The following is a 23,356-nucleotide window of genomic DNA, read 5'->3' as shown; positions in this document are numbered from 1 at the left end:
CTGATAACCACTCCCAAAGGGTCAGTATACAACAATTTTCCAACAATTTTATTTGGAATTTTTAGGTATCATATTGTAAGACCTGAGATGAAATTTGATTATCGCAAGTTCTACATTTATTTAGAGCTGATCATGTATCAGGTCAATTTGCACCCAAAAGTCAATATATGTGTAGGGATATATACGACTAAACCTGTGGTTTTAAAATCAGCCTGTAATAAGTCGTTTAAACTCTGGTCAATTTCATAATCAAGTAAGCTAAAAAAAAATAAAAAATATTTGTATGGGCCATTAGGCCAAGTAATTAAGGTTTTAGCCCAAATCAATTACACAATCATTTTTTTTTTGACGGGATCAATTACACAATCATAGTAACACTGGACAACTCATCACATTCGCGCAAAAATAAATAACACCAGCATAAACTCTTTACGTGATTGAAAAAAATACACGATTATATTAGACCACCCCATCCTGATCACCAAAATAATATTACACTACTAATTATAATTGCCCTTAAGATGCATGTAAGATGCCAATCTTTCGGGATATTTCTGCCAAAAAGATACTTAACAACATGGTTAATTACATACCATGCATGCTTCATGGAAGTTCCAAGAAGATAGAACTTGTCGTCAATTAGAAGGTGCACTTGCTATTATTATCTAATACGGAGTATTAATCATATTATTAACTAGAATAATCTTGAGATTTATTGTACCCCGTATATTAATGGGTAGTTAAAATATACCCAAATTAGAAATGTGACATAATCTTTATTAATTAGAAGATGACCTACATTTTGACTATTTATAGAAACACAAAATCTTAGAGCTTAGCTGGGTAAATCTATTTTGGGCAGTGTCATGACTTTTTTTTCCAACCTGTAGTGTCCCTTTTTTTTTTTATTATTTGTTTGATTGCAAATGTTGTTGCATTTCGACAAATATCTATTGCATCGTTGTTTTAAATTTGTGTATATTATTATGTACGTACTTCCCAATTATTTGCAAATATCTTGAATTTTTGAGAAGTCGTTTGCAGCATATTGTTGTAAATATATGATAATTAATTAAATCATTTACCAATTATGAGTACAATGCTACAGTAAAAAAAGTAAGCTAGATTTAATTATTTTCATTTTCCTTTTTATTTAGGCTGAGATCTTGCATGCATGGAGTTAAGGACTAAGGAATAATGGAGATTGTTTTTATTTTTATTTCCATAGATAGACTTTCATTTCCCAAAGAGAAAATGCAATTAAAGATAAGAGAAAGTTGACATGTAAAAGGTGTCTAGATGTTTTGAATACTCGATTATCAAAAATACTTGCGTGGACCTGATCCACAATAATATTATTGCGGACCCGAGGTCTATACACACGCAACTGATATTATATTGAATATAGTGACCATTATTTTTAACATAGTAACCTTATTTTTAACATAATAACCTTTATTAAAACTACTACAACGTTTAATAATATTGTGAACTTGAAATACGACGCTATTACCCTAATTTTAGCATAGTGGCCTTTATTATTCATATTGATCAGTATATAAAATATTTCATTACAAAAATAACCACTTAGGCCTATATATTACCAAAATGATTTTTATTTCAACATAGTGACCTTTTTTAAAATTATAGTGACCCTTTTTTTTGTTAATAAAACAACCATACTTTCTCTAATGTTAGTGGTCCACAATAAATTAGTGTGAACCAGGTCCATTTAAGAATTTATACTCGACTATACGAGTATATTAAAAATGTATTACTCCATAAGCTAATCATATATTGTATATTTTTTTGTAAAACGTACGAGTATTAATATAATGAGTTTTTGTATCTTTGCGTATTAGTAGTTTTATCGTCGACATGTAACTTGATTCCTTTAAAATATTTTTTTTTATTAAAACGTCATATAATTGATTTTTAAACAAGTTCAATAATTCTCTAACTCTCCTAGTATAAAGTCAAAACAAACTTTAAAGGGACAAACACATAATGACATAAACATACAATTTAAAAAAATGTTATGAGTCTTCTCTAACAACATTAATATTTTATTAGTTTAAAGAATTTTAAAAGTATAAATTTTAATTTCCAAATAAGTTGGCATTAAATTACGTTGTAGATCAAGACTTAATTTCCAAGTAAGCTAATATTATGAATCAAGACTTAATTTCTAAACAAGTTGACATCAATAAATTATATCGGATAACATATACTCAAATTTGCTAATATGTGTTCCACAAGCATGTTGGACTACATTATAGATCAAAACTTTTAACATCTTAAACTAATACTAAATAAATATGTACTTTTAATTAATATTCGTACAACTATATTAAGTTCAAAAATATTGTAACTTATATTATCGTGTAATGGTACTTAACCTAATAACCACAAAAGTTCTTTTGAGTTTTGGTAAATCTTCAAGAAAAAATTGCTATCATGAAGTGTTTACATTAAATGAGCCTTTTTTTTCATTGACATGTTTCTAGTCTTCTAGATGGAAGGAAATATGGCATTATTTCACTCTTTTTTTTTTTCAAGAATTTCAGGTCAATTACCCTTTGACATATATCGAATAATTGAGAGTTACAAAGGGGCTATTAATTCATATGTTGCAAAGGGGTAAAGGTGCTATTTGTTTGTTGGTTGACTTTGATGCATACCTTAATTAAACTTGTTGAAGTCAATGGATGAGAGGGGGTTAGATTAGCCGCCCTTTACATGCATGACACGCATAACTACATAAGCTATAGAATGATAAATTTGTCCTCTTAATAAAGAGATGTATTTATATACGTAGTCTAACAAAAACATGAATAAATGAGCTAAAAATATCTTTCGGCATACCTAACTCTTAAGTTAATTGGAACATTGGAAGCATCTAATCCATTTGTATTTGTTTTTCATGTTTGTCAACTTTCATTTACAAGCTTATTCTCCAATTTTATCTACAACGACCCACTTTATGGATCTCACTTACTCCTTTACACAGAACACTAACCTTTAATAGAAAAAGTTTAGAAAATTAGGAACACAAAGAATTTCTTAATACATCCCCACATTCAGTGATTCGATTAAGAAACATCAAATGTGAACAAGGAGTATATTAGTATTAAGTAACGTGACTAAGAAACTGTTCTCTTTAGCTTAATTTCTATTCAGTTCCTAATTTCCTTCTCTCATAAACAATTTAGTTCAATTCGGTTAATCTGAACAGAGGCCCTAAATCATTAAAGGTAAGCCACAAATTGAGTCGTGCCATCTCAACAATCAATTGAGATGACATAAAGAATTAAAGTTGTCAATACTAGTTACTTACCAAAGGAAAACAATTAGTTGAGAATGAGAATCTTATAGAGTATTACTTCATACCGTACTTTCGCAAGAAATTTCGATTTGTAGCATGGCTCACTCGGCTGATAACAAATGATGATGATTGTGAGGCAGAAAAAATAACGTGTAAAAGAAAAAGTGAAATGTTGGTATTTGGTAGGTAGTACCGTCTTTTTAAGTTTTTGGGTAAAAGTGGGCCTTTTGGGCTGGCCCACATCACATGACATCCAACTCCTATGGACCCAATTGTCATTCTACTATTGTTCTGTAAAAGCCAATGATATATTAATGGCTTTAATGCATTTGTGATTTTGACAGTTTTGTGGCCCATTCATTTTCTTCATCAAAGTCCATTGCTAATTTGCTATTGCCATTACCACTCCAATATTCCGTGAGAACAAAAATATGTCCTTTTCACCTTTTTTTAGGGAAAGTCCTTTTAGATTGAGGTAAAATCTAAGGTCTTTGTTTTGTATGTACTCGTAGTTATGTACGCTTAGCTTTTGAAGCTTGTAATTTTGTGTATTAACGTATGGAGTTGTTAGTAAATACTCCCTTCATCTCATATTATTTGACTTTTTTTTTTTTACTTAATTATTTGTATGACTAAAATTTATATTTCTCTAATTGTTAATGAAAAAAAATACCAATTTCTCTCAGTAATGAACAAAAACTGTTTATTACATGACATTTTTAAATCAATTTTTCATTAATATAGGCTCCTCAATTGATGGTGATTGGATGACATTGTTAATATATTTACAAAATTATCATATCATAAACATAAATTGTATATCACTGATATTAAATAGGGCAAGCTCTTAGTTAATTGGATATAGGATATGGGTCAATTTTATCAAGTATAAGTATAAGAGCAACAAATCTCTGCATATTTTGATTAAGGAAAAATTATACATGTATGCATATAATAATTTTAGAATTTTCACCAAAATCATTGAAACTGCGGAAGCTACCATTTCAGTTTCAGTTGTTGGTGGAAATTAAAGGGAACAACAAAACAAATAATGGATCTAGGCGTGTACGAAGAACACTTTACTAAGAACGTTATTCGCCCCACCATACTAACAAGGCTATATTGAACAAGTTTTTGGGATACAAAGATTTATACACTCTAGAGTGTTTAGTACTAACAATCATGAGTTCCTAAAGTTTTTAGGGGAAAAAAAAAGAGACAAAAGGATATAAAAAATAAACGAATGAAAACAAGCCCGAAGTCTTTAGTTATCAACATATCTTAGCCTTTAAGCATACTTATCCAAAACACCACTTAACACATTTCATAACTCATATCCAATTGTTTATAATATAAACAATACATCACAATCTTATTCATTCTATGTGGGATAACCTCCCACACATAACATAATTGAATATGGATAAGTCGAGTGATTTCAAATTTATTATTATTGTCAAATTCATTAGACAAAATTCAAAATTTTCTGTACATTATTATTGTCAAGCTAGTAAAACAAAAAATCAATAATTGTCTATGTTACACGAGTTTTAAACTAGTATAGAATAAACGCTTGTACAAGAGGGACCCTAAAAATTGAATCTTCTACGAGTTCTACCTAACACCCAAAGAATTTCCTACACAACCATAGTATAGTGACTATAGTCTATCTGACTATCCCACCCAACTTTCAAGTTTTTACTCGCAATATTTTTCTTAAAAAAAACAACTAAATCATATTCACAAGTCACAACTAACCGCTTTATGTATGCTTACCATGAACATGTAAAGCATGCTAGTGAAATACTTCAGGAGAAGTATAAAACTCTCCTTCGTGGAACATAGGTCTCAAATCTTCGTCCTTCATGAATTCCAAGGGAAAGCAAACAATGTTACCCTTCACCGATTTCAACATCTCTAGAGGATCTAATGTCTTAAGCATCCCATCTTCATTAAACTTAACCACTTGAGGCGCTACACCAAAATCTATGGTTGTATAACCAATACTCTCTGTCAACTGCGACATTTCTTGTCTAAAAGCATTCCTGCACAAGAGGAAAATATAATGTGAACAACACAAAAGCAGCATTATGCTCAGCAAGTACAAGTTCAAGTTGAAGAACAAGCATACTTGGAGTGTATACGATCATTTGGTGCGCATCCAAAGACGACGTCATAAATCAAAGCATTCGCCTGGGAAAAAAAAAGATAGACAAAACATATGATTAAAATGTGTATTAACAAGGAATATATGCATGAGTGAAAAGGCCAAGGCAACTGCAGTTCAACTATCGGAAAGGTGCAAGTAATCTGGTGGCATAAAACCTGATTGCACCACTCTTTTTCAGAACAGTTTGTACATATTTACTTCTCAACTATAGTTCTATACAATAGAAATATAGAAAAATGCTGGACTTAAATAAATTGTTTCACAAACCTTGGCAGTTTCCATCCATAAATTTTTGTATGTTTTGTCAGCCACAGGATCTTTGATCTGATTCATCTGAAGGAGTAAAATCGAATTATTATATAGAATTCCACCACCACTTTATAGTTGAAGACAACACTGGATCAATGGCTTAGAGTAGCACGGTGAAGTAAATCTTACCTCTCCAGAAGAGAGTCCAAGATGCTCAGCCCATAGGGAAAGTCGGAGACTTGAGCTGAATTTTCCGGCCATCCAAGATTGTCCATTCATAGATGACTCTATAAACTCTTTATCTTCGATAACTACTCCAATCTATACACAGTTGATAAAGTTAGGAATTAATGTCTGATACCCATACTAAGGAATTTGAACTGGACTAGGATCACAGCTGTTACACCTTGCCCTAGAAAAGAGGGAAAAAGAGCAACGAATTTTGGAAAATTATGAAAAGAATGTCATGTAAGAGACAATATCCCCAATCATCAGTTATCACCTAAGTGAAAGTTCATGGGCAAGTGCTTTAATCAATAGGTGAATCTCAAAGCACTGCTTCTTTGTCAAAACCAATATTGAAATCCTCAGGCAAACTTCAATAACTTTTTCCCCTTGTCATAAATTATGAGCAATTGTGACACTTCAGGTTTTATAACTTATTCCTCTCAATTAACTGCTACAAACTTGGGAGTAGTTTTCTTTTCCCCACTTTGGAAACAGACAGTGTTAATATTAGGCAAGATCATGTCCCATCTTGTGTCCTATGACTCCTGTCTCCTCTTGATTTTTTGACTCACCATCAATTTATAGATATGTTATTGGTGCTTTAACAGATACAACAAGTGGTGTGGCACAATAAGAGAATATAAAAGGATACAAAATGGAGAAATGGATCTTCAGTAGTCACAGCTTCATAGGCATTTAAACTCTTATACTCATGATTGTGTAGATTAAACCACCTTGTTGACAGAGTAAGACAGCTCCTATTTAAATAAAAAGCAGATAAGAGTACCTCAGAATCTCTTGATCCAAGCAAGCTCCGGCCATTAATGTTGGATGACCCAACTAAAGCAATACGATCATCAATTATCATCAGCTTGCTATGGACATATACCTGAAAAATCACACGACTGCAAGTTAGGGGAAAAAAACAATTATCTTTGATTTATGCAGTAAAAAGCATAAGCTGACAGCATATCTTGTTCATACATGAAAATTTCTATTTTGAGATGATTAAATTACTTTCTGTTGCTCTATTTGGTTTGCTTATCAGATATTACTCATTTAGTCAATGTAAACAAAGTTCCTCTCTAAGCCAAAATGTATTATACATGACGAAAACAATGCAATAAAACTACTTATTTTCATTGTTTTCAGTGGTTCTTTCCTTCCCAGAATGCACTAAAGCTGATTGAATGCAGTTTCAAATACAGAATAGGATTCATCATAGGTAGACACACAAATACCATTGGTAGAATTTGTTGCTCATGGACTTCATCAAAACAAGTAACCACCCAAGGAAATTTAATTCCTTCAATGCTTTAAGGAGTGCAAATTGTGAGGAGGGAAATTGTTCCTAAAATCCTAAGTCATAAGTATTGCAAGGGATAGTAATACCTAATACCTAGACAAAGCAGTCAAACCCTTCAAAAGCCAGGACGTGACATAATAGAATTACCTGGCTGGTGACCAGAGGTCCACCTTCATAAAGCCTGCCATATGTTCTAAGGCCATAAAATGAAATGTAATCATCTGTCTTCGTACCAAGTTCAGCCTTAAGTTTATGGAATATTGAGTTTTCTCCTCTGCAAATGGTTCGATATTGCCAATGCATTAAGGCTCTTACAGTAGCTGCACCAGCATCATCCATACCACCCTAATTTTGCCAAAAAAACAAAGCCAAAGGTAAGAATTAGTCTTCCTCAAAAAAAAAAAAAAAAAAAAAGAAAAAGGTAAGAATTAGTCAGCACTTTTTACCACCCAGGATGAAATTGACAATTAATACCTGAAATCCCGGCATCAGAGGTATGACTATAATAACTCTGAAGCATTTTTGTTGTTTTTGTGCTAGGAGTATACGCCTACATAAAGCCTCCATGACTCGATTCTGTATTATGTCATCTTCTTCAAGGCCTGATATGAAAAATTGATTCTGGAGCAGCAAAAATGAGCGAAACGAATAAGCAAAGGAGTCATATCTAGAGATATTAGAGAGCATGCATAGCAATGTTAACATTCACTACAACAAACCAGTGTTATATTTACAAATAAAAGGTGTTTTATAGAGCACGACATGCTAAAACAAATGCTGGAGAGAAGGGTATAGTAGTGCAGTTAATTTCAAGAAAATGAGTACATATCAAAATTATTTGTGTGAATAGAGCTGCTTGACATTCAAAATGTAATGCACTGTTATACCAAGAATCTGAAATAATAATCATTAATCTGTAGACCAGATAATGAATGATGAAGTCTTTTCTATGACAACCTCATTTCACTTGTTCAATGAGTTTACCTCAATATAAATAAAGTGTTCTGCTTGCTCAATAAGGGAACAATAAGCTTTGTGAATACTTTCTTCATCTTGGCTTGTTCCAGCAGACCAATGGCTAACACTTCTGATAATCTAGACACATTGAATGCAATGAGAAGGAGATCAGAATTTAGTCAATTTAGTAAAAGCATTAAACTATTAAAAACTTCAACAAATAATGAGGGGAAAAGGCTCAAAAGTGATTTGAAATCCCCAATGCCTAACAGAAGATGAATATCTTTGATTTTTGAACATCTATGTGACTATGTCATTTTCAATCAATACTGCCTTGCTTCACCTGTGATTATGGTTAATTAAAAGTTACCTTGAGCAAATTTCACCATAATTGGCATAATGCCTATACAGATAATTTTCATTCAAAGAGGTCCTAAAGCATACTTACAATGAGCCACGATACATACAGCAGTGATATGAAAATTAAGTAAAAAGCTATATGTCTTCACAGGTGTTGAACCTTTTAGAAGTATCTAGCATGAGTGCCCTTGGATACGGAAAGATTATTAATATTTTTGATTTTCCTATTACATAAAAGAATGTACTCATTTAATCAAGTATTCATGTCAGATTGAGGTGTAGGATATGTATCAGTCATGGGAGCACCAAGTAACTAGAGAGGACGAGAGCAAGAGCAAGAGGTTAGAGCTAAATAGTAGCTGGGGAGTGGAGATTAGGCTAAAAAGATAGGAAGCAGCCCCTGATTTTTAATAAACAGGTTTTGGATAGAAAGACAAGATTGTTTTGCAAGGTCTATAAGTGATATCTCATCATTCAAGGAACTACGAAAAGATCATATGTGCTAGAATACGGACATGCAGTACTATTCTGAATTTCTGATTAAGCAGCTTCTACTATATATGCTGTAACAGCAACCCCCTGAACATTGAAATATAGGTGGTAGTTATATTACTAAATGTTTTAATTTGACATATTAGAAACTGCCAATTAGTCATCATTTATCTCACAGATCTCCACTAAAGTCAAGCAATTTTCCTACAGAACAGCACCAGGTGCATCACAATAATGCAATCAGAAGATACCTGACAATGACATGAAGTACGGGGACCAATTTGGGAAGGTTCACTTGTGAAATCAACCTGTTTACCTTGCTCTTGTGCTTCCCACCACTCAACTGAATTCAGAGTAGAAGAGGACAGCATTTGATCAGACATGTTTTCAGGTTGAGCTTGATCGACTAATTCATCAAATTGTGTATAATGGGTTACAGATTCAGCTTTAGCATCATGGAAAGATGAACTTCCATGTTCATCGTGTTTCCAATCAAAGCTATTTTGAATATTTTGAACGGTATTATTACATCTTGATGCATCTACTGCTTCTGAATCTCGAGGCAGAAGCAGTGGGACATCCAGTTCTGGTGATTCTGGAGAAAAAAGACCCTGTCTATTTATGTTTTCACTATGTCGCTCCTCATTCTTCGGGATGTTAATCTCTGTACTTCTTAAATAATGGGGAAGAACCATGTGATGACGAGGAATGAGCAGAGGTATTGTCCGTTGATATGGAGCTTTACTTTTCTGCCATGATGATGGAAAATCACGTCATAACTCAGAAGTAAACTTTGGCAAATACATGCCAAAACAAAAATTCAAAGAATTATAAAATCTACCTTAGCATAGTTCCACCGCTGAACAAAGTGCCTAGCAACATCACGACAGGGTGGTCCCCAAAGAGCACAGTGAACATCATGCCATGGCATACGAGGATATTTTTGGCGATCCAATTCGTCTTTCATCATGTCTTCCCAAGAATTTGGTTCTGACTCTCTATAACAATAAATAATAAATATAGAAAGACATATATAATATACAAAATAATTTTTGAATAGAGCAGACTGAAAACTTGGTGTTGAAATAGAAGTAATTGGAAAGATTATAATTGTTAAGATTATCTAGAATATCAAAAACAGTGTGAAACCTGGGGTTGTAATAATCTTTTCCTGGATAAATTTGGGAAGGAAGATCACCCACTCTGTGACTAACTGTGTCATAACGTCCAAAGCACATATCAAGGCCTCCAATAAAGCATATTTGGTTATCAACAACAACGATCTTTTCATGGTGTGACCTGACAAGAAGCAAGTTCTACAAAATTGGCTTACAGCATGCATAAATTTGGAAAGACAATACTAATAAGTATTTTTTTGGCTACACACCAGTAATATATTCCAGTTGCCAAATGGTCAGGATAGCGCAACACTCTCACATTGTCATGAATGTTGAGGAGTCTTCTTTTACTATAAAGACTGTTAATTTTCAAAGCTATAGAAACCTCTTTGTAAAGAAGCACATAAATCTGCACAGCAATGATAGTAGTCAAATAAACAATACAGAAACTACTAAGACTTTGTTAGTTGTTCATTCTTAAGAATTCAAGAAACAATATCAACCCTGCACATCTTAGCACAACGGTTTCCTACTGTCCTCTCATTATACAAGTGAACAAACTGCATGTGGAAATTTTTTAATTCATGAAAACTTGAAAGTGCAAGACCTGAAACTTGAAGATGTTGACGAGTGAGGATAATTGTCAGAAACAGAAGTCAAGCTTAGTTAACACAGCAATGAAAAACTTGAGAAGTATGGTAAGTCACTAGAAATTAGATTGACCTTACTTAATTGAAAATTTTGATCCCAATAGAGTTAAAATAAAACAAACAACGCGGCTTTTTGAAATTGAAAAATTAGTTAGCTAAAGTTGCTTTTCTCTACTCAACCATCCCCTCCCTTTTAGCACCCATTCAGAGTTTGATTCATGTGACATGAAGTACAAGCTCCTCAATTATCTCACTATATGATTATTTCAGCTCTACTTGGTTCAACACAAAACTTCTACTTCCTTCGTCCCAGCATGTGGTCAGTCACAAATACCAACTTCCATCCCCTCCTTCCCATCAATTTCAATATATATTTCAGTGTTTGACTTAGTAGATTAGATGGTGCCTCACAGAAGTACAAACCCCTCATTAGCGAAGCATACCCTTCTAACTTGATTCAAGTAAAAAGGATAGTAAATGTTATTAAGAATTGTTCAACGCAAGAATCAAAGTCAGTCAATCTCTTTACTAGATTATGCACATGACAGAGGGTCAATTCCACAGAGAAAGAAACCATCAACTATATCCATATAAGAGGAGGAAAAAACTATTAAATAAATATGTACCTGAACCCCTTCCTTCGCCTTTGATTCAAGTAAGACATCTAACCGAGAGGTCTCATGATTTGAATAAGGACGCCTCAGATATAGCTCTGGGCAGAGCCACCAACCAGTAATATATATCTGCAACAAAATTCTGAGCATTGGTTATAAATCTTATAATAATTATCAGCCAATGATCTTGCTGTTTTAGGAACCAACCTCTGCCTTAGCACTCTCAATGGCTGTAGCAATAGCATCAAACGCCGATTCCCCATCTATGAACCATTGAGCCTCGCTCCCATCCTCAATCTTCCTTTGAGGTGCAAAAGAGCCAAAACGATGAGGATGGCACCAACCCTCAGGTGGCCTTTGAACAGCATCATTAATTGCAGCTACCCAGTCTTTGACTTTGTTGCTGCTGGAAGTTCTCAGCCTTACACTCCAGTTACCACAGGAGATCTAGCGAGTTGAGACAATTCCAAAGAAAAATACAGAGTTAGCAAGGCTTAGAAGCACATCGATGCTATAAGAAAGCATCAAAGGTTATGTCATGTCAGAGCACATAGATCCTAGACAACTAAAGTTTGCCTGTACTAAAACATTTGACTAGTAAGAAACCATCAATTAGTTAGAAGGTTTAGATATTTTGAAACTCCGATGCACATTTTGTCTACATCAAGTAGAATGTAAAACCAAACTTAGGTCTCCAATCATCACCTTTGGTTGAGTTGGTTCTTTGACAATTATTATTATTTGCTAATATACATAATCTAATTAGTACACACTAAATTCCACAGTTCTTTTCTTACTGAACCTTTTACAATCAAAGGTGGGAAACTTTGCCCAAAAATTAGAGAGGGGAAGGGGTGGTGGTGGTGGTGGTGGCGGCTTGCATTTGGAGGTTGTGGTTTTCAATTCTCCTGATAGTCCCAGACAGATATTCTTAAATCACTAGACTAAACTGACAAAGTTAGTAACTTGAAAATTCAAATAAGAAAAACAAAGCAGAACAGGAGGACTAGAGGTCTAGAAGAGTATGAAACAGTGAGACACCTAGTCGTCAGCCAGGTTACAGTTTACAGAAGTTTACATCTACTAGCTTAGGTAAACTCATGAATTTCCCAATTAGGATACAATAATAACAATATATTCATGCTGATCTCCCTGGATGGCAAGAACAGCCTTTTAGACCATAAAATTTTACATGCTGCACAGCACAGCTTTTCTCAGCAGGTAAAATTCATGTTTCTCTCTCAGATATTCATCCAATTGACACGTTTAATTTTTGACTTGTATCAACTGTAGTGTAATTTTCAACCAAGACCACTCACCAACAGGCAATCACAGTGACAATATTACATCAAGATTTTGTCTGTGGGTGTGAACCAAATGCATTTTAACAAGGATACAAGCTTAAATCCTTCGGTTACGATAAGGTTTTATGTCGGAAAACATACCTGAAATGAATAATGTAGGGGCTTGCGACTTTTGATCTCATAAGCGAGATATACTTTTTCATTACATGAGGATGGTAATGAATCAAAAATAATTATGTCCAATAATTTCGTATCAAGAGGATCTTCTAGAAAGGCTAAGAAGCCAGGCTTTAGCACAGCCCACACCTGCATAAAGGTATAATAGAGCTCAATTTGGCTGTAAAATACACAGAAAGTCACAGCAATATAAAACATGAATCACCTTTTGCCATCGGCAACAACCAAACAACTGACAAGGAAAACAGTGTCTGGTGACATTTTTCCTTGGCATTCTCACTAGATGATTCACTGACACATAATCCTCTTTCAACTTTGGGCCATATTCTTGTAGAAATGATAGTTTGGAGACCTCCAAAAACTTACACACCTGTAATTCATGAACTCTAATGATAAGTGGACAGAGAGAAACATAGGGGGCACAAATTATGATACCGACTAATAATATATCCTCGAGAAGGAACCAGTGATTTAAGCATATACAATTTAGGGGATGCACAATAGCACTTTATCTATACACTGCAGCAAAATGGCAATACAAGTCATGTGTATCAGTGTATGGAGTCTATAGACTCAATGAAGTAATTATTTTTCTCAAAAGAAATCCAATTTAGTGACCATGAAAACGCTTTTATATTCAGGTCAACATAAGAAAGGTGAATCAAATGAATTATGCTCTAATTCAGAGGCACAACACACATTATTAATAAAAGATTTCAAGACAGAGCCAAAGATTTTAGGAGTGAAGTTAAAAAAGACCAATGTTTAAAAGGCAATAAAAGAAAATAGCTTATACTAGAAGCCTAGAAGGGGACACATAATAAGAAAATGTTCCAAAGCATACATATTGTAACTTGTTGTTCTGGATTTAAACATATAATCACATATAAGTGAAGGGTTATTGACTCCAAGTCTCCAACTATTAAAAAAATATGCCACTAATGAAATAAGAATGGAAATGCTTAGATTTTAGGGGAGAAAATGCTTTCTCATTCTCAGCTGTACAAAGTTCCAGTTAATACTCAACTCACCGGTCGAGAATTTACAATTTCCAAGTTGCCTAAAAAATGATTCAAATATCCCTGCATTGCGACCTTTGCTTTGTCTGCAACGAACTCTTGCCTTCCAACAGATGGATTAATGATGGAAAAAGCAGCTCTAGAGGGAATGTTGCTGCATGAGAACCATGTTTAAATACAGGTTACAGAGTCCAAGAAATCCTCAAATCTGAAGCTGTAAAGAAAAACAAGATACGAAGAGCCACTCACTGATAACGTGAACTACTATCCTGGTGACCACGAACTACATCATCATCAAAATCATCGTCATCATGCATTACTGCTGCATGATCTAATATTCCTAGATTATGAAGCCATTCTTTCACCTTTGCAACGTGCATAAATTACAAAGATATCAGAGCTTCATAAAAGCATAAAGTACAGTCGTTAATTTATTGGTCCCTAATCCTACATGACTAATCATAGTAGAGCTCAATGACAACAGAATGACTTAGTAGGCACAAAATAAAGTTCATAGTTTTTAACTTAAAGGTAGAAAACAAAATGATTAAAAGATATTAAATACATACCTGCCCTTGCTTCTCATGAAATTCCTCAAAGATTGCTCGTTTCTTCAAAGAAATGTGCAAGGAGAGAACTTGTGTAGCTTTCTTTTGTAGCAGCCACCTGAACTGTTCAAATAAAAAGTCTGATGAATTCTATAGTAAATTGGTACAAAGAAACTGAAAATTGCACACTTTACTCTAGAAGAATGTCTTCCACATAAATCAAATACATATCGATCAAAAACTTGCTCAGAATAATGAGCACAATTAGAGTTTCAGAAACTGTAAAATTGACCAGAACATATCATGGAAAAAACCATTGCACAAGAGAATCAGGATGCGCCATGCATGACTTTTCTATCATTGCGTTTTAGCAAGAGCAGATGGACAAATAACCTTCTCATGTATGCTTCGTCTTATACGGAGTCAGCTAAGTTTGTCCAATACTGCAAGTGCACTTGAAAATTGGCCAACTAGTCCTAATTCTCCTTATAACATCTGACTGTTCCTGTCCAACACTGGAACTTTCTTCATTTTAACTCAAGTACATACACGATATGAGATACTGAACACTCAGCATGCAAAATTATCACAAAAATACACATTTTAGTGACTTTACCTCACATAAAACTATGCTTATTGGAAATTCACACTCTAAAAGAGTACACTTCGCTTTAGACCTAAACATGCTAACTTTTCATAACATGGTCGAGTCTTGCACTTGGATACATACTCGCGTGTAACTAAAGCAAACATGGCTTCAAAAAGAAATCACAAGGCCGTCTATGTAGCATTCAACATTCAAGAATAATGAAGAGAATCGTATCCTGATAAATATACATGTCATATGCCCACAACAAATTCTTATCACCAAAGACTTTACTTTACGGAGTAAGGACTAACGACTGCACAAAGATAATGAATCCGGCAACATAATCTAGCACCATTATTTAATTTCAGTCGTGACCACAATAATATATTTACATGCCTCTAATTCTTAGTTTGCCAGTGACACAATCAACAAGCAAGTAGAAAACTTCAAACAATCATACTCCATAGTCCTGTATTACTCATAACACTTTGACCATTTTTTTTACTACTTATATTACATGAAAACAAAGTTATTGTAGTATGTAAGATATGGTTGGCTTTATCTGAATGTATATATTCAAAATACTATATTAACTTTTTATATAATGTTATATTATATGGAAACAAAAGTTAATATGTAAAGATATCGAATGGACCATTTGCAAACATCGTATGTAACAGATTATAAAAAACATATCGATAGTCAAAATTATGTTTGCAATCGCGTCCACTCAAAATGTTGTGAGTAATATGAGACATAATCTACCAACTAAGCTTAATCTTAAATAATATAATAACCAAGACATCAAAAATCTACCTAATTAAGGAGCTTAAACTTACAATCTGGCAATCTGCTACTAATATTATAAGCAAAGCATCAATTACCTACTACTAGTACTACACAAGAATATTTATTAGGTAATTAATTATTAATATATACTTCCAAGATACTAAACGACATTAAAATTAAACCTAAAAAATAAAGTTTTGCAAATTATTCCAACCATTTCAATAAATAAAACAAAAAGAATTATTACAATCACACAAAATTACAGAACAACAAACAAATTTATAACAAAAAATACAAAAATTAAATAATTCAACATCATCGATTTTGGTACAACATTTTCTTACGAGAAAACTAGAGGAGAGAGAAAGTGAACCTGCTTGTACTGGACTTCAATGGTGTAAGTATAAGAAAGAAGCAGAGAAGTAATATCACTAACATCAGGCCTTGATACCGACAATATCGTCGCCTTAGGAAGTTCCTCGAAAATCGGAGAATTCATCGCCGCCGTAATATCGGAGCCTTGCCGTAATAAAGTTGTTTTAACCGACGACGGCATTGGTGTGTAGTGCACCCGCTCATTGTCGCCGAGCAACTTCTCCGTTGCCGACGACGACATATGTAATCAATGTAACAATCAAACAATTACTATAAATTATGAAGAATTTGAATAATTTTGTAGTGTCGCTTTTGTATAATATAATGTGGAGGAGAAAAAAAATGGAGGGGGAAGAAGAGGAGGATTTGTTGTGCGCCATATTGCGGAGAAATATACTTGTTTTTTTTAAGGTGGGTGTCATTAGTTGCCACGTGTAATTTCGTGTGATTTTGTTTGGATTTTTGGGATGGTATTTTGGAATTTACGAAAGAATTTTGGGATGATTTGTGTGGAATATTCTTTTAAGACAACAAGTAGTTGTTAAACTTGTTATTATTTCGACTTTTTCTCATTCAATTTAATCATTTTCGGTGTTTAGCCAAAGTGTTTTCTGTTGGTTTCTTTTATGGATTGACACAAATGCAAGATGAAGTTTGTAATCACAAAATGGGACAAATTAATACAATACACCACAATAATGATCCTATTTTGATCAAATTTGTCTCACAAAAAAATTATATAGATACGGATTCGGATTCTTTTTCACAAAAAATTATATAGATACGGATCCTATTTTATTTTATAAGTTTTTATATACTATGTACATTATATTTATATAAAAATGTAAGTATGTTGTCTTATATAGAAGAGTGGAATTAAGAGACATTGGATTAATATAATTGGATCGCTGCCTTGAGTACTAGTCACATTTATTATGAATAAGTCACTTCGGATGTTTTTTTACTTGTTTATAGTCGTTATACTTCATAACCTTGGTTATTAAGCAAAATAAGTTTATATTTGATTTAGTACTCGATAACTAGAATCATATACCATCATTGCCGTAAACAAACGAATTTCCTTATCAAATTACGGCAACTCCTTTTTTTATCATTTTATTTCAACTTTCAAATAGGCCGCAAAACATAATAATGTGGTTTAATACATTATATGAATTAAATTAAAAAAAAATACTAATAGTTATATTTTAAATTAAGAGCCGAGAAAGATTCAGATGAACTAAATAAAAAGATTTTAGAAGCTTCTATGTGGCGAGTAAGAAAAAAGTCTTCTATCAAACGGAAACGCCGTATGGATCAACCCGATTTAACCTAAGGCCTACGGTCTTACGTGCTTGTGGTGCCAAATTTGACAAGTTTGTAACTTGTATGTAGGCGCGTAGCAGTGATGTTGCCGCCTTGGCGGGCATAGCATATAATACAGGCATATGCCAACGAGGGAACTTTGGGATCGCGTTTAAGAATATCCAAGTATGTTATGCTTGATCAACCACGAATATGCTGATATGGCCTATGATTGATGTCCCACAATGTACCTATAATTCATTAATCAATAACAATATTATTGTGAGTGGCTCATCCTATCTTATTTAAAAATTGGGGTATAGTTCCCATAGTTCATGTTATGTTGTAGCTTTCATCTATCAGTAGTGAAATAAGTCTACAATAAATTATATTCCCGGATGACGTAAAATCATTAGTTATAAATGTAAAGATGAAAAAATTCAATTTGTTCTCGATCTATTCACCTAGCTCTTACTTGTATTATTTACTTTTTTTGGTTTTATTTTTATACTAGATCACAGTAAAAAAAAAAAAAAAAAAAAAAAACATATCAAATAGACATAGAGAACAAAGCCGGGATGAAAAAAAACTTAAAACATATCAAAATTGTACATTCTAACTTTAAAATTAGGGGGGTCCATCTTTACTATAGACACTTTGAGGATGATGATCTCTTATCCTTTTCGTCTCACTTTTAAAGTATCTAATCCGCAAAAAAAAAAAAAAAAAAAAAAAAAAAAACTTAATATGAATGATAAGAGCATACTAATGGTAAGCTAATTGTAAAATTAGCTTGTCATGCCACGTATAATTTTAAGTTATCTTTCATTTTAGCTAATTTGTATCTTAATGGTTGGCTAGCTAATTAAATAAGTTTGACTTTCTCAAATAAATTTTATTATTTAATATATTAATCTCCTAAAAATTGCAAGCAAGTCCCTAGCTACAACAATTGGAGTTGCTCTAAGTATGTTTATACAGTATTTAATTTGATTACCAACCTTCAATATAAATTAAACAATACTCATAATGTCATAAGTCATAACAACCTACAACAATTGCTTTAATGGGCCGTAAATCGTGAAAAGACTCAAGAGAGGATGTTCATTATTGCGCATGATATACACCAGAAAGTATCCCACATCGACAGATGAATATAGACTGCAAGCAAAGAAGGGATATAAAAACAAACTTTGAACTCAATAGAAATTATCTTTGCGCTTGGGGCAATGACGCAGCTAGTGAGGTAATAACCGAGGCGCGTCAATTGCTGGTTGAAAACTATTTCCAAACCCCCTCTTCGGCCTGGGCTTGACCTAGGCCGTCGAGAATTTCTGGAAGGGCTCCCTCTTACGAGGGTAAAGCTCTACAATTTTAAGTTTTAATGTTTAATAATATAATAAATTGATATGGGATGAAATTAGCAACGTTAACTTGGTTCCTTTTTTGACAACTGATCGAGGTGGGAGGATACTGTAAATTTGTAATTATAGCTGATCTTTTACAACGAAGTTTTTCAAAAACAAAGTAGCCATCCACATTATCTACATAAATGTATTCGGGGATCGTAATTAATTAAAATTGGAATTGCCAAAATTTTGGTAATTCATGACCAAACTCCTTGCATATTCAACAATTGCAAGTAAAAATGTCTTGACTGCTATGCCAAGATCTCTTCATATATTACTCAAGGCAATTACATCGTCTTTCATGTCGAAACACAGATCTAAGGTGGATTTGAATATGATAATAAGCTTAGGCCAAATGTTGGTCTCAAGTTGAAGTTGGATTTAAGCTCCAGTTTCTACAGATACAATGGACCTTGGCTAAAGAAGCCATGTAATCATCAGACCTGAAATGAAGATTTTGGCAAGAAATTTAGATTATTATAACAAAAGCAGTCTGTAAATTTATAGGTATGGATTATGGTGATAGACCTTTGTGCATAAGGGGATTGGCAAGCAGCAACCATATATTTCTTAGCTGCATCTTCTTGACCCTGCACAATCAGAAACCCAGTTGAGGCTGTCGTGGACTAAGGGATACAACTTATACAAGCATCGTAATTAATTACACTTGAATATGCATTGACAACATGAAATTTTCACATCATGTTTTTCTGAAGCTGGTAGAGGTTAGTCTGTAACAATTTTATAATCTAAAGAAATAGTACTCCACATGAGAATAAAGGGATTCAATAGTCAATACCATTGCTTCATGATAGAGGCCAGCATACAGAGATGCATAAAAATATTCTCCATCTCGACTGTTTGAGAATGTATCAACCAGCTACAAAGAAAGAAATCGTAGATTAGAGTATATTCATTAATACATACTGGAGCATGAGCAGATCACATACCCTCCAAACCCCCACCCCACCCCACCAAATAATCTCTAAGAATTGCTCCAGAATTAAAGCTCTTTGGAAATTTGATTCAGAATTAAGCAGATATGTACAGGATTTATTGACAGAATACAGAAGAAACAGATTTCTGATTAACTTTAGATAAAATCATTTAACAAAAGCGCAAATTTTGGAATGCAAAGAGTAATAGTTTCTTTCTAGTTTCATGTAATGCAAAGGGGCATTTTGTCCCACTCCCACATACAAGAATTCTTAGCAAGCCATACTGCAATGTCTATAAACAAATTAGCTAGAAGAAATTACAAAAACCATTTTATTCCAGTTATGACAGTTGGTTATCAGTCAAGTTAATCTTCTAGGAAAACAAAAGGATAGAAAAACTGAATCAATTATATTTGTAACTAGTACCTTCTGAGGATCACCACCATCTTTGAACATGTCGTAGACTTGGCGCATCACCGGTCTTGGATCTCTACCAACCTAAGAAAATGGTTGAAATCAGTCATGGTTAATCAGACACAGAAAACAGAACTGGTGGTAATCTGTAACACCAGTGTTCATAGACATTTAAGCATTCAATTGCAAGAATTCAGTGCTGAAGTTTTAACAAACTAACCTCAAGGTATCGTTTCCTAGCTTCATCAACCCCATAAAGTCGAGCTTCACAAAGGAAGCACCAAATTGACTCCTCTGTATCATTTGGGTTCTGAGCTACATCCAACCTGAATTGCTCCGCGCCTTCTTCAAATCTATCAAAAGCATTTAATTTCTCTCAAAATTACTCCAAGAAAAAGACAGTTTCATGTACTTTTCAAACACCAAATGTTCAAAATTGCCACATTTTGTCTCTAAAAGTCAAGTGTTTGAAAGAGGATTGCATCAACTATTTGGTGTTATCGATATACTTCGTATATATGCTCTACAACTGCAAAGCTTATGGCTAACAGACATTGTTCATCATTATTTAGCTATCATATATTCATATTGAGTAATTAGTTGATTACATTAGAAGCATATTTTTCCAGGAAAAATAAGGATTTATGTAAGCAGATAATACCTGTCTAGATAGTAAAGAGACAATCCTCTTTGCCAAAGATCTGAAATACACCCACATCGCCAAATAATTAATGAACGTTTTATTTATAACTCGTTACAAACTAACCGTTTTCCTTTCTTAAATTATAAAACATACATGCCTTTTGACGAGGATCAAGCTCAATTGTTTTATCAAACTCCACAACAGACCCCATTACATCACCCTTCATAAATTAAAATAATAGTAAAAACAATAATAAATAAAAAAAACTTCTTCAAATAGATAAATAAATTTATTAAGATGAATTATATCAAGAGAAAATCTAAAAAGGAGCAGAATTATAACACTCTCTCCATCCTATAGTAATCAATACATTAGAAACATCTAATGTTAATTAATTAATGTAGAATGGAGAGAGTATTATCTCACCATTCTACTACCTTCCTAGAGTTTATGTAAATCAACAAACTAAATCAACCATGTCACAACAATTATCTTTCTTCAATACGGGACAACTTTGCCATTGCCGGAAATTATTCTTTTTTTTTTCAATGTGGGACAACTTTGTTCGCGTAAAAAAAATAAATTACCTGTCTAAACAGCTGCATACCGCGGCGAATGGCAAGAGCAGCTTCGCGGGGATTATTGTTGGAGCCTCCGGTCAGAGCATCCCAAATGCCTGAAACTGAAGGAAGAAAGGTCCTCCTTGTGAGAGAGATTGAGGAGAGAGAAAGTTGTGAATAATTAGTGGGTGGTTTGGAAGTAAATGTGATTGGAAATGGTAATTGTTGAAGGTTGGATGATGTTTTGGGGGAGAAGATTGAAATAGTTTTGATTGTTGGATTGAGTGTATTATTTATGCTCATTTTATTTGAATTTGTGAAATATTTGAAGGTTTTTGTTATTGTTGTTGAGTTTTTTTGAAGGCAGAGGAAGAGAGAGAAATTGGGTAGGGAAGAAAGATAAGGCGCGTAAGGCTAAGCTGTAACTACAATACCTAACTTTGGGCTGTCAAAAGTTTTGTTATTCAATTGCTCATCTTTCAATCCAAGCCCAAATATGCTCAGTTTATTTACAGAACGAGGTTGTGATTTTTTTTATTTTTTTTAAAAAAAAAGATATTGCCTGAATTCCTTTTATTGAGTTGATGACTAATATATTATCACCTCCAATTTCATTGTCTTGAATGCCACATTGAAAAGATAGTTGGACTCCTTTATGAAGAGCCATACCTTCCGCTATAAATAATTTGGCGTTGTTGAGGTTGAACATAGTTGCCTTGATGTGGGCTCCGCTACTATCTCTGATGATAACATCTGCAGATTTGCTGCTGCTGAGTTGGGCTGTTACGAACCGAACTGTTGAAGTTGAGTTTGAAAAGTTGTGATTTAATAACTTTGTTGTCTATTATAAGAAAACGATCAAGTATTATTTTTGCATTTTAAGATATTGATGATAAGCTATTTCTAATCATAACAACAAATGTTGATTATTATATAGATTGAAAATTACTAGGGGTGTAAATGAGCCGAGCCGAGTACTATCTTGTTCATGTTCAATTCATTTAACTCAGGCGAGTTCGAGCACGATCCCGAGCTTTCAAGCGAGTTCAAAAATATGTTCAAGCTCAGCTCATTTAGTACAATGTATGTTCATGAACAGCTCGTTTATTAAACGAGTTGATAAATGAGTGATTCATTAACGAGCTTAATAATAAATGAGCTTTTATAATAAACGAGCTTCGTACTTTTGACAATTGAAAATATCAAAAGTAACATAATAATTAAATCTTAATCACACCGTATAAACTTAAGAATTAAATCAACAAATGTGAATAAATCAATAATTCATGAACATAAATAAACCAGTAGTTCGTAAAAAAAAATAAACGAGTTGTTCATGAACATATTTGAACGAGCTTATCTATGAACATATTTGAACGAGCTTATCTATGTTCGCGTCCAAGCTCATTTATTAAACGAGCTTCAAAATTTGTTCAAATTCAGCTCATTTTATTAAATAAACGAACATAAATGAGCTCACCGAGCTCGTACCCGATTAGTTTATTGATCGGCTTGGTTCATTTACACCCCTAAAAATTACGAGTCTGCCTTGTCTTAATAAAGACAAGTAGATAACAATTAGGATTATATATTTATATCACCTCTTCTTTTTCACCTTTGCTAATATACATTTTTAACTTAAATTTTATTTTGTGATCAAATTATTTTGTAATCTAATAAGATCCCCAAATGTTGCGATTAAAAATAACAGCCCAGGGCCTATTCAGGGTTGTTAGAGTCAGCTAAAACAGCAATTCGTACATTATGTAAGTTGCAACTTTTAACTCCCGAAATTTTTGCCACCACTTTACAAAAAC

General features: G+C 33.4%; 2 protein-coding genes across 2 annotated transcripts; both read right to left on the bottom strand.

The window, feature by feature from the left end:
* Window positions 1-4,790: 4,790 nt before the first annotated feature.
* Window positions 4,791-16,946, bottom strand: LOC110708716 (phospholipase D zeta 1-like). Its single transcript, XM_021886919.1, has 20 exons — window positions 16,269-16,946; window positions 14,539-14,640; window positions 14,219-14,334; window positions 13,982-14,123; window positions 13,156-13,320; window positions 12,915-13,079; window positions 11,677-11,916; window positions 11,482-11,598; window positions 10,475-10,614; window positions 10,237-10,386; window positions 9,929-10,085; window positions 9,339-9,836; window positions 8,263-8,373; window positions 7,753-7,899; window positions 7,426-7,623; window positions 6,760-6,861; window positions 5,934-6,065; window positions 5,763-5,828; window positions 5,457-5,518; window positions 4,791-5,370 (listed from the first exon to the last, which is right to left on the bottom strand). Exons 1-20 carry the CDS (start codon window positions 16,509-16,511, stop codon window positions 5,121-5,123), a joined length of 3,303 nt encoding a protein of 1,100 aa, XP_021742611.1. The 5' UTR covers window positions 16,512-16,946; the 3' UTR covers window positions 4,791-5,120.
* Window positions 16,947-18,822: 1,876 nt separating this feature from the next.
* LOC110708715 (lipoprotein NlpI-like) lies at window positions 18,823-22,379 on the bottom strand. The gene is made up of 8 exons (XM_021886918.1): window positions 21,567-22,379; window positions 21,133-21,199; window positions 20,998-21,037; window positions 20,557-20,689; window positions 20,349-20,420; window positions 19,784-19,864; window positions 19,513-19,574; window positions 18,823-19,427 (listed from the first exon to the last, which is right to left on the bottom strand). The coding sequence occupies exons 1-8, from the start codon at window positions 21,840-21,842 to the stop codon at window positions 19,349-19,351; spliced, it is 810 nt and encodes a 269-aa protein (XP_021742610.1). The 5' UTR covers window positions 21,843-22,379; the 3' UTR covers window positions 18,823-19,348.
* Between the last annotated feature and the right edge of the window lie 977 nt (window positions 22,380-23,356).

The sequence above is a fragment of the Chenopodium quinoa genome, unplaced genomic scaffold, assembly GCF_001683475.1.
Source record: "Chenopodium quinoa cultivar QQ74 unplaced genomic scaffold, ASM168347v1, whole genome shotgun sequence".
Lineage (NCBI taxonomy): Eukaryota > Viridiplantae > Streptophyta > Magnoliopsida > Caryophyllales > Amaranthaceae > Chenopodium > Chenopodium quinoa.
Note: the sequence above shows the minus strand (reverse complement) of the source record. Positions and strands in the feature narration are given on the sequence as shown.